Source organism: Arachis hypogaea, chromosome 16, assembly GCF_003086295.3.
Source record: "Arachis hypogaea cultivar Tifrunner chromosome 16, arahy.Tifrunner.gnm2.J5K5, whole genome shotgun sequence".
NCBI lineage: Eukaryota > Viridiplantae > Streptophyta > Magnoliopsida > Fabales > Fabaceae > Arachis > Arachis hypogaea.
Genome location: NC_092051.1, coordinates 136222139 through 136235343, shown reverse-complemented (window position 1 = coordinate 136235343; position 13205 = coordinate 136222139). Strand labels below are relative to the sequence as shown.

General features: G+C 34.9%; 1 protein-coding gene across 1 annotated transcript; it reads right to left on the bottom strand.

Annotated features, from left to right (window-relative positions):
- Positions 1-8387: 8387 nt before the first annotated feature.
- LOC112757638 (uncharacterized) lies at positions 8388-10107 on the bottom strand. The gene is made up of 3 exons (XM_025806192.1): positions 9289-10107; positions 8920-9111; positions 8388-8855 (listed from the first exon to the last, which is right to left on the bottom strand). Exons 1-3 carry the CDS (start codon positions 10105-10107, stop codon positions 8388-8390), a joined length of 1479 nt encoding a protein of 492 aa, XP_025661977.1.
- Positions 10108-13205: the final 3098 nt, after the last annotated feature.

Sequence of the window (13205 nt, the reverse complement as noted above, 5' to 3'; positions counted from 1 at the left end):
TTTATTGTTCTGCAAGTGTACGATCCCCAACTGTATTGTTCTGATTTCTGTTCTGATATTATTTGAGTTAATTGGTTGATTGTTGTTAATTGGTTGATTGTTGTTAATTGTTTGAGTTAATATTGACTTGTTTATTTTCTAAGTTAATTATTGACTTATTGTTTATTGTTGTTGATTTTCTAAGTTTATTATTATCAGAGTTAATTATTTTTTATTTAACTAGTTGATTGTTGTTAATTATTTGAGTTAATCTTAGGATTTTTTATTTAAATAAATTAAATAAATGCTTTATTTACAGAAATAAATATTTATAAAAATTATTATGAAAATACATCCCCAATCTTATCTCGTTTACACTATAAACGAGATAATTATAAATGTATCTCGTTTACATTGTTAAAAAAAAATGCTCCTCTGGCTCACGTGGTTTAGTTTCAGTCTCCCTCTCTCCACGCCTTCGATAGCGACGGCCACGCTATCCGCGACGGTGGCGCTGAAATGACAGTGACGGAATTCTTGGCGGCGATTGTGGATCCAGTGATGGTGACAGCTTGATGGCATCGACGGTAGCTCTCTCTCTCTCTCTCTCTCTCTCTCTCTCTCTCTCTCTCTCTCTCTCTCTCCCTCCATTGTGCAGACCTCTCTCTTCCTTCATGCTCAACAGCGACGACGGCGAGGCCCCAGTCGATGCCGTCGCCCTTTTCTCCCTCTCCTTCCTTCTTCTTCTCCCTTCTCTCTTTTTCCTTTCTTTTCTGTTATTTCTCCATTTTTTGGGTGTGGGTGGCAGCTGGGGGTAGGTTAGGGTTAAGGGAATGAGTGGCGTTGAGTAAGTGTGGGTTAGCGTAAAATTAGGGTTAGGGGTAAAAGGAATAAGGATAAGATAAGTATTTTGATACAGTTAAAAAATAGAGCAGTGATTAAAAAAACTAAATATAATTCAATATAATTATCTTTAAAAATATTGTTTATTTACCAACTTACAAATTATTTTAAATAAATATTCTAATTTAAAATTAGAGATAATCAAATTAATTTTCTTTTATTCATAAAATAAAATTCAAATTCTTAATATTTAAATTAAATCATATAAAATTTTCATTATTTTTTAATAACTAAAATTTTAAATTTTAAATAAAAAAATACTCAATTATTATAAAAATTATATGAGTTTTAATTAATTTTAAACTTAAAGTCCCATGACTTTGATTTATTTTCTTTTAGTAAAATAATTTTTTAAAAATAAAATCATAATTAAGTATAAAAATTCACAAATAATTTATTATTTAATTTTCAAAAACTTGAGATGTTACAAATTTTATATTTAAGTTATTATTTGTTCAATTGTGTGTGGCACATACATGCAAGGAAGAATAGTATAGTAGAAATGGTACTCCCCAACATTAAAAAAGAAAAGATGTAAAATTGAAGTAATTGAAATTCGCCGAAGAGCATAACGAATCTTATAAATTTGATAAGATTTGTCGAGGATGACAACGAACTTGCATCCAACAAAAAAAAATTCCGAAATATAATCTCAGAATAATTATTCTACAAAAATAAATTTTTTTATTTTATTTTAGAAAAAATCCAACAAACCTAGTTAGAAAAACTATTTTCAATTTGTCTTCTACTTATTATTAATGTTTTTTCATCTAATTTAATTTCTTTTCTTTTTTTTTATATATATAAAAGAAATTAGTCTTATTAGTTGAAAACTTGAAAATAGCTTTTCTGTTAAGTCATATATATGCTTTCCGCTGTCAGTGGAAAAAAGCAAGATATAGGATTCAATGATTATGCATGGCTCTTATATTCTTGCTTCTATCTTACTGGTAAATATTATTAACTACAAGCTAAGATAATAATTCAATGTGTAACAAAACCCATCCAGGTCAAAATCAACGTGAATTATTAGGCAAGAATTGTCAACAACACCATATATCATATATATAAAGTAGGGGTTGAGAAAATATGTCCCAATCATAGACATTGTGCAAATCATTAGGGATATCGATTATTGTTCTTGTCCAAAAGTTAAAGCTTTTTTGTGTCACCCAACAAACGCACATCACAGATAAAATTATTCTAATAATTTTGGTGTTAAATTTGGTATGTAGTTAAACCACAACCACATATATATTACATACCCAATTAATTTTGATGATTGATTTTAGTGTGCAATATCTACTGTCTAATGAGTAAATTTATATTACCTAACTGCATGCAAAGAGTTACGATGTGTGTGTAGGGTTCAGTATATAGCTCTAACGTTGTATGACCTATTCCTGTTTTAAGTTTTACGAGTTGTTTTGGTATCATACTCTTTGCTAACTAACTAGGAAACAAAGTTTTGCCATATAATGCGGGATTGCGGGCTGTAGTTTGGCAAAGTAGTTTATTTATCTTTTCTTAATCAAATACTGAGGACTCAAATCTCATTTTAGTATAAAAAATTTAACATTGGATCAATGGTGAAATGTCTACCAGTCATTTAGAGATAAATCACCATACTTGATGATAGATATATCTTAATCGCATACTACAGAAAAAATGTTACATGTACAACAAATAACCATCAATCATTTATTATTGGCATATAAATTAATAAACCTTTTTTATTTAAGGTTAATACGTGGGCTGATTTTTTTGGTTATGGAAGAGTTGGGTGTGTTGTATGTGCCGGGTTATGGGATGAGAAGGAGCTGGACCAAGATGTGGGATAAGTTTTTTGCTCAGAGTTGGTGATAAGAAATCGGACCCAACGATTTCCTTTTTTAGATTTCTTTGAGCAAATCGGAGGGTCTGTTTTGCATGGAGAAGAGGTACGAAAATAACATTAAAGAAATCGGACCCTGCGAATTGTACATGAACAAAATTTTTTTTTAATATTACTTTAAGGTAATCGCATTGTCCGTTTTCATTGTTAACGAATTTTTGGATTTAGGTTGAGCAACTCGCTGGGTCCGAGTTGTGGAGGAGTAAATTTTTTTTTTATTTTCACTAAAAGAAATCGGATGGTCCGTTTCATTATTATATAGTATATTTGAATTAGGTTAGAGAAGTCCTTTGGTCCGATTTGTGTGTATATATATACACTTGCGAAGGTCTGCAAATCTTAATCCGCCGACCAGATCTAACATTCTTCATCTTCTTCGACTTCTCTTCTTCTTCTTTCTCATGGTCTGTTGTTGAGTTGGTTGGCTTGGATAGAGAAAAATTCATAGTGAAGTATTTGTGTTTATTTAATTGAGTGAGAAGAATGGATGATAGAGTCCTTTTGAAAGTGTATTATTTTGGTCAGATTTTGTTGCAGACGCCTGAAGGGGTAAAATTTGTTTGTGAAAATCCGTTGGATGTTGTTATTCCGTTCACAATTTCATTTGAAGAGCTTAAAGGTGTGATTTGTGAGAAGATTGATTCGGAGATGTCAAGAAAAATATCATGTATTTTGTACAGATATCTTGGTTGATTCGTTCAATTTCAGACGAAATATATAATGGACGAAGCGAGTATGCAGGAGATGTTTTCAATGTATATTGAAAGTCGTGCTCAAATCTCGTTCATCGAGTTGTACATTGAATTCGAACAATCTGAGGCCGACCAAAATATTTTACGGGAAGACTACAATAGTGACAGTGAGGAAGAGTTCGAAAGTAATTACGAAGTTGTTGGTCCAGACGGAGATGAAGATCAAGGTGACGGCAGTGTGGCTCCGAATGTGACAGACGTTGCAAATGCACTCGCGAACGAAGTGCCATTTGAGGAGCCATCTTTCATGTGAGTTTTGGATTTGGAAGCCATGCATGCTCTGGAGTTTTCGGACTATATGAGTGCAGGTACTCGTTTAGCATTTGCCATCTGGACATATACGCAAATTAATTTTATTATGGAGCCACAGTTTGTGTTGGACGGCGTTATGGAGAGGAGGCGAGCTTTACATTGGTATGGTGTCAGTGCATATACAAATCGGACCGAGGGACTTGCCCTAGCCAAATCGGACCGTGCGAGTAGTGGTAATTAAGCACGCGAACCGTCTGATTTGTGGAAGAGTTCTCCACGCGTCGCACGCCCATAGCTCCCCAGGACGGTGCCCCTTTTAACCCCACAAGTCCCCTTCCTATCCTCACTTTCCCCTTACTTCCCCACCCACCGAGTTGGATGCCATCTTCTTCCTCCCTGAAACCTGAAAGCTTGCTGCTTCTCATTCGTGGGCTTCTCCAAAAAATTTGAAAATGTCCCATAAATCAAAACCAAGAAAGATTGATCGGCCGGAACTTCACATTGTAAAATATCTCAACTATTTTGATTATGTAAGTTTATTTGTTAATTTTTTTTATATTTCATAGTTCTGATTATTATTTTTGAAATTTAGTTAAGTTTATTGTTGTTAGAACTTGAACTGACAATGACCGAGTTTATAATTTATTGATAGAATTTTAGAAATAAATGTTTAAAAAAAAGTGTAAATGTAGTTGATTCTTGTTTAAAATGTTTATAATATAGGCTAATTTTTTTGGTTATGGAAGAGCTGGGTGTGTTGTAATATAATATGTTATAAATAAAATAAAACAGGCATTTTTAAAAATTTTTGGAGTAATATTAAAAATTATAATTAAGTAGTTATAGTTAATGGTAGAAATTTAGTAATATATGTAGTTAGAAATATATATTTTTAATTTGCGTTATTCTTGTGGCTGAGTTTTTGCTAAATATAATGGATTAGTAATAAAAAATAGTTTTTTATAATTTTTTTAACAATAGTAGAGTTATAGTTAATTAGTTAACTATTATAATTAATTTTAAAAATTTAGGAATACATATTTAAATGAAACTTAGATAAGTGTGTTTAAGTATAATTAATTTTTGTTTACAATTTTGTTCCAATATAATAAATTGGTATTTAAAATTACTTGTTTATAAATTTTTGTAATAATATTATAAAGTAGAGTTAAGTAGTTACTTGTTATAATTAATTTTAACAATTTAGGATTATATGTTTAAATAATAGTTAGGAATATGTGTGCTTAAATGTAATTAATTTAATTGAGTCTTGTGGAGAATTTTTTTTTCAATATAATAGATTAGTAATAAAAATGACTTGTTACTAATTTTGTGTAATAATATTAGTAATAATAATTAATTAGTTAACTTTTATAATTTCGTTCTTTAATTTTTGTGGAATAATTTTTTTAGAATAATGTTGACAGAAATATGTTATTTTAGGGGAGGTTTTAGTATTATCAGTAAAATTATATGTTTTAATTAGATATTTTTACATTATGTATGATAGTTGTGTAATCACAATCGTGATTTTGCTATGCGTGTGCAGGATGAAAGGATGTTGATATGTGATCACCCTGTCCTTCCGAATCGGTACAATAAGAGGGTGGAGGAGCATTTACGATCTACTGGTTTTTACCATGTCGCCCAGATTGTGGTTGTTCAATGTCAGAAAGCACTGGTAAACGCTTTAGTGGAAAGGTGGCACCCGGACACACATACCTTTTACTTTCCGGTTGGTGAATGTGCCGTGACACTGGAAGACGTGGCTATGATCTTCGGTCTTCTGACCGATGGTCTTCCAGTGACAGGGATGACTTTGAGTAGTTTCGAAGCCTTAGAGGCGGAGTGTCTGCACCAATTTGGGGTCGCATCGTTAAAGTCGCAGTGTTGAGGAAGCGGCATAAAACTTACGTGGCTACGAAATTTAAAAGAACGGTTACAGTTGACTGATGAAAACAGTATACAGGTGTACGTTAATTGCCACATCATGTTGTTGATCGGTACGATCTTGTTTGGAGACAAGACTGGGGCATCTGTCCACTGGAAGTTTTTGCCTCTTCTCAGTGATTTTTCTAGTATTGGATAGTATAGTTGGGGATCAGCATGCCTGGCACATCTGTACAGGAGTTTATGCAGGGCATCACGGTTTGACTGTAAGGAAATTGATGGTCCGCTAACATTTCTACTTTGTTGGGCATGGATGCGCCTACCATATCTAGCGCCGGTTCTTAGGGAACCCCGCAGTTTTTCGCTTGCCAACAGGTAACACTATCTTACATTTACCTGGTATCTTCATATTTAGAATCCAATTGTGTTGATGAGATGCGTTATATTAGGTGGCGCAACTGGGAGCGTGGAGACTGAGTCTATAGATATCTTAAGCTTACTCATTTTAGGAAGGCATTCGATGATCTTGAGGAAAGCCAGGTGTGTTTGCATTAACGTTGTATTTGTGATTTTTTGCTAACAATTAATATTCTATAAACATTTGTTACAATTATTTATGATAAAAAATTATTATGTTTGTTATACATTTATATTTAAATTTTTTCATGTTTTAATTATGTAATACTTAGTGTTTTTAGTCAAATTCTTTTGAGATTAATTTTTTTCTCATTCTGTCTGTTAAAAAACAAACAAAAAAATAAGTGCGTTTAAAATAAAATTAAATAGAAATGAAAGTTGTCCTTGTTCATACTATATTGTATTGAACCTAAGTAATTTTATTTTGGTTATTACTTTTTTATTGTGCTCATTGTTTATTATTATGCTTGATTACTAATAGGAAGGATATAGTTAAGTCATTGGTTAGTTACTAATCATTATTTATTTATTATTATTATTATTATTATTATTATTATTATTATTATTATTATTATTATTATTATTAGTTGTTTGGATTTTAATTATTTGTTTGCTTTATTGTTACCAGTTTTTGTGGGTTGCGTATTCTGTTGATCGTGTTGATCCGGACATAATTTTCGCAGACATCTACATGCACTCAGTCATTTGGAGTGCAACGGTGTCGTTGGTATCTTTTGAGTGTATTGAATGGCATGCTACAGACAGGTTTAGACGACAGTTCGGTTTCGTTCAGGGAGTTCCTCATTAAGAACGGAATCTAGACCAGGCACACGGAGAAGTCTTAACTGGTCCTAAGAATCTGAATTGGGCCACAGCCACGACTCATTCATTTTGGGTGATGCAGTGGACAAACAGGTATAATCACGTTCTTACTGAGGAACCCATGGGTCCGCAGCAGCCATTAGATACTTATATGTACTGGTACCGTTCAAAGTATGGCGATCACTTGAACTTGTCATTACTTGTGGACCAAAATGATGTTGAGGGTGACCAGGTTATGGATGATGAAAATGAAGAGCAAGAGCCACAGTCACCGCCGCCTCCAACTCCACCTCCACCTCCACCTCCACCTCCACCGCCACCGCCAGAAGTGCAACCTGAATCCACAAGCCAATATGTACCTCAGATACAGTTTCCTACGTCATTCCCGATACATCAGCCTCAGTATGACTCAGGAGAGGGAGGTTCTTTTAGCCAGTTGCTTGGGTTCATGGCCTCAGATGCCGGCCAAGCACAATATAGCCATCAGCCCGACTTCATGGCGGGTAGGCATTCATTTGACGCGAGGTATCCATTTTATACCTACTCGGGTGCTTCTGGAGGGTTTGTATCTAGTGATTCTAGTAGGAGTGAGGGCAATCGAGGAGTTCTAAATAGTCAAAACCCGAGCCGTGTTTTGATGACTCTGATTGAAGAAAATGCTAAGACATTGGAGCATGAGACTAATGAGTACTTAGTGGATGAGCCAGATGACGAGAAAGACGAGGAAGATGAGGAGGAGGAAGAAGATGAAGAATCCCGTAATGATGCAGGTATAAAATTGCTTTACTTTTTCCATCAATTGATGTTGTCATAGTATCGTATTGTTTGTTGGGTAGGATTGATTAAATTATTTACTTGTTTGGTCAATTGATATTGTTATGTTCATGTATGATATGTTGTTTACGGTTGATTATACTGTATACTTGCTTGGATTAATTGTTTTATATGCAGGTGGCACCTGTACTCCAGATGAGACAGGCAAAGGCTACAACCTCAGGATTGATCCACCGCGTCATAGCGCGAGTCGATACACTCCGTCTGTGTTCAAAAAGGCCGCGAAGAAATGCAAGAACATCGTCACCTTTGGAAAGTGGACAGCGAAGAAGTAGTTGTGGTGTAGTTAGTTTTATCTATGTATCAGTTATCTTTCGTCATGTTGTCCGTAACTATTTATGTATGATTGAAGTTTCTTAAGTACCAACTAAGTTTTGTATATTTCAGTTGATGTTCCTGAATTTCATTAACTATTATATGTATGATGAATTTGAATGTAATGCTTTACTTGGCCATAGGTTACAATGATTCTATTATCATAAAGTACCTTGAAGTAAATAACAATGATTCGATTATCATAAAGTACAGTGACATAGGTTACAATGATTCAATTATCGTGTTAGGAGATCGAAATATGTTATAGTAATTGTATTTTGAGAAAGTACATTGAATTCGGGTTACATTGTTTCAGATAACATTCAAGTCTACTGCGTGTTAGGATCAGCACTAGGACCTCCGCCCTGACGGCATCTACTACGACTGTGTCCCTCAGCCCTACATTGCCTACATCGCCTCAGACGCCGTAACATTCGTGTGTCCATCTCATTCAAGAAGTGCGTCATCCTGGGCCGACCTTTGGCAACGCGTCTCAGGTACGGGTTCGATACGAATCGAGGACCATTGTAAGAAGGCCACGTAGTTGGATTCCCGAGTGGCCTAAACCTAGCCTGATAAACGCGTCTAATTTGGTCCATCTTATAAACATCATGCACATACACCTGCCAATCTAGTCGTTGATTTGCACAACATGCAAACACATGCCGGCAAAAAATCCGGTCCACCTGGAACTCACCACAGTCACATCTTTGATGACATAGGTCAACAGCATATTCCACTCTACTTGGCATCTCACGCACTTCAAAGACCTCATTCTGCCTGTCGAAGTAATTAACCTGAATGTTTCCTGATGCAAGTTGATTTGCATGAAGTTTGGAGGTCACATGCTCAGAAAAAAACATGGTCAGCATTAATCCGAGCCTCCGCTTCGGCTATTTTCCGTGTGAACAACTCATTTAGTTTGTAGAATATTGCTTTCACAAGTGCAGTGATGGGGAGATTGCGTGCACCCTTCAAGATTGAGTTGATGCATTCGACTAGATTAGTTGTCATGTGACCCCATCGATAACCACCATCGAATGCCAATGCATACTGTTCACGGGGAATACGGTTTAACCAGTTAGTGTATGCCTCGCCCCGCTCTCATAAATGCTGGTAACGTAATTCATACTCGCGAGCCGTCCTCGAATATCCTGCTCAGTATCATATACCATACAAAGAATAAGTCTCACGATGTTTACATTGATCGCAGTTTCATTAGTAACAAACTTTGAAGTAATCATTGTTACCTATATTGATGACAAGATTTTGTAGGTACGGTGCCTTGAATTTCCTCAGAAAGTTCGACTCTATATACCTGATGCAAAATATGTGAAAAGCTCTAAGGGGTGACCAAGCTCCGTGACTGCGTTTCACAGCTGCATTTATCGACTCATGTCGGTCTGATATAAGCTCCACACCATCCCGAGTCACAACATGTTGACACAGGTTATTAAGGAAAAAGTGCCACGCATCAGAAGTCTCTCCCTCGACAATAGCAAATGCAATTGGGACGATATTGTTGTTACCATCCTGCGAAACGGCCACTAACAAGCAACCCTTATACTTTTCGTACAAGTGAGTCCCGTCCACCTGGACAACTGGCTTACAATGTCTGAATGCTCTAATGCAGGGGTAATAGCTCCAAAAGACTCGATGCAATACCCGGATATTACTTACCAAGTCATCCCCTTGATATGCTGGCATAGTCTCAAAATGCACGACAGCTGATGGCTCCTTATGACACATGGCCTCAAACCATATGATCAACGCTTCGTAGGATGCTTCCCAACCTCCAAATATTTTCTCAACTGACTTTTGCTTAGCCAACCATGCTTTTCGATAACTGACGGTGTAGTTGAACTTCGACTGCACTTCTGTAATAACTGATTTTACTTTTAAAGAGGGGTCAGCCTCAACCAACGGCTTAATGGCTTCTGCAATTGTATTTGAATCCAGCTTTGAATGATCCTGGAAAATGGTTGCTCTGGTACAAGTGTGGCTGTCGTTGTACCTCCTAATAACCCAACAGTACTTTCTGCTGATCATGCTAACTCTGATAAGCCAATCACACCCTGACCGTACTGTGTACACTTCGCATAAAATGTCAACGGCTCCGACTCATACACACGGTAGTCTACAGATCTTCGGAGGGTATACTCCTTCATCGCCTTAATAACAGCTTCCCTGGAACTGAATTCCATCCCCACGACGAATTCACCATCTACGACAAAAGGAACTTCTGCCAGGACGGCAGCCATACCATAAGTATTTTAATACACGATTGTTTAATGCCCAAAATTAAATATTAAATAAGTACTCACAACATCAATAATGATATAAATAAGCTATACATTACATTATTATCTCAATCTCAATTAAATAAAAATACAAATACATTAATACACACTGTTAATTAATACAACTTAACTAAATAACTAAAAATAAATACTGATCTTTCAAATAACTTCATAAATTCTATAATAAACACTCATTATTAAAACCTAATTAACTAAATAACTAAATAAATACAAATTAACTAACTAAGTAAAAATAAATAGTAATGACCTAAACAACTAAAATTAAATACTATAACAAATGCTAATTATTAAAGCCTAATTAGCTAAATAACTAATTAAACACAAATTAACTAAATAACTAAAAATAATTACTAATAGCCTAAATAACTTCATAAATACTATAATAATTACTCATTAATAAATAAACCCTAATTAACTAAGCAACTAAATAAATACAAATTAACTAAATAACTAAAAATAAATACCAATTGCCTTAATAACTTCATAAATACTCTAATAAATACTTATTAATTAATACTAATTCACTAAATAACTAAATAAATACTGCACCCTAAATACTAATTAGCTCAAATTATTTTTATCTTAAACTTGACTAAATAAACTATTTTACAAATGCTAAACGAGTACCTGCACTCATATAGTCCGGAAACTCCGGAGCACGCATGGCTTCCAAATCCAAAACTCGCATGAAAGATGGCTCCTCAAATAGCACTTCGTTCGCGAGTGTATTTGCAACGTCTGTCATATTCAGGGCCACACTACCGTCACCTTGATTTTCATCTCCGTCTGGACCAATAACTTCGTAATTGCTTTCGAACTCTTCCTCACTGTCACTATTGTAGTCTTCTCGTAAAATATTTTGGTCGGCCTCAGATTGTTCGAATTCAATGTACAACTCGATGAACGAGATTTGAGCACGACTTTCAATATACGTTGAAAACATCTCCTGCATGCTCGCTTCGTCCGTTATATATTTCGTCTGAAATCGAACGAATCCACCAAATATTGGTACAGGATATCTGTACAAAATACTTGATATTTTTCTTGACATCTCCGAATCAATCTTCTCACAAATCAAACCTTTAAGCTCTTCAAATGAAATTATGAATGGAATAACAACATCCAACGGATCTTCACAAACAAATTTTACCCCTTCAGGCGTCTGCAACAAAATCTGACCAAAATAATACACTTTCAAAAGGACTCTATCATCTATTCTTCTTACTCAATTAAATAAACACAAATACTTCACTATGAATTTTTCTCTATCCAAGCCAACCAGCTCAACAACAGACCATGAGAAAGAAGAAGAAGAGAAGTCGAAGAAGATGAAGAATGTTAGATCTGGTCGGCGGATTAAGATTTGCAGACCTTCGCAAGTATATATATATACACACAAATCGGACCAAGGGACTTCTCTAACCTAATTCAAATATACTATATAATAATGAAAATAGACCATCCGATTTCTTTTAGTAAAAATAAAAAAAATTTACTCCTCCACAACTCGGATCCGGCGAGTTGCTCAACCTAAATCCAAAAATTCGTTAACAATGAAAACGGACCATGCGATTACCTTAAAGTAATATAAAAAAATTTTGTTCATGTAAAATTCACAGGGTTCGATTTCCTTAATGTTATTTTCATACCTCCTCTCCATGCAAAACGGACCCTCTGATTTGCTCAAAGAAATCTAAAAAAGAAAATCGTTGGGTCCGATTTCTTATCACCAACTCTGAGCAAAAAACCTGTCCCACATATTAGTCTAGCTCCTCCTCATTCCATAACCCGGCACAACACACTCAGCTCTTTCATAACCAAAAAAATCAGCCTACTACGTGTACTTGTAAATCTTTAATTTGGATATCTCTTGGCTATAGAGCAAAGTTTGATCATAAAACTTATATTGCATATACTTAAATAACGTAGAGTTAACCGTTAAATTGGCACTTAAAAGATTTAAATACTGACAAAATAATATTTAAAATATGTTATTAATAAAAGAATCTCTAAATAATATTAAAATCTGAACAAAAATATTCGGACATCAATTTCTCCTATTTTCGTTAATAAAAATTATTGATATGACTAACAAAGTTGATTACATAGCAAATTCTCCCAACAATCTATTTACTTAATATTTTTAATTAATTTAAACAATAACAAGGCGAAAAAGCAATAAATTCCTAATTTAATTTGGTAAAAAAATTCTAATTCAATTTAAAGAAACCTTAAGTTATTATATCTTTAGGAAGGAGGAAGGTGTGGCGGTGATAGAGAACCATGTTGGCATTGTTGTGCTTACTAGAATGATCGATAATGGAAGATAGAAAAGACTCAAATAGAGGAGAGAGAAAGAGAACAAGAGTGATGCAGGATGAGGCAAATGTTGGTGACGCTGAAGAAGGAGAGAAAGGAGGTGATAATGGCGGTAGTGAGAGCGCGGTTGTCACTAACGGAGAGAGAGAGAGAGAGAGAGAGAGAGAGAGAGAGAGAGAGAGAGAGAGAGAGAGAGAGAGAGAGAGAGAGAGAGAGAGAGAGAGGCGGCTGTTCGCAGAAGATGGAGGTGGTGAAGGGTGATGCCGCTACAGATGTTGCCGCCAAGATACTTCCTTCCCTACGTTGCTGCTGCTGTATCCGTCTTCTCCAATTTTATATTTTTCCTCAGATCTTTGAGTGATGGGTTCTTATAAAATTTGGACATTCCACACAAATTTCATACGAGTCTTCTAGTTGTTAGTTTTCATTGTTGTCACCATTATTTTCTTCTTTTTCCTATTAGCTTGTTTCAGTTAGAGAATAAAAAGTAGCTTTTTCTTCTTTTAT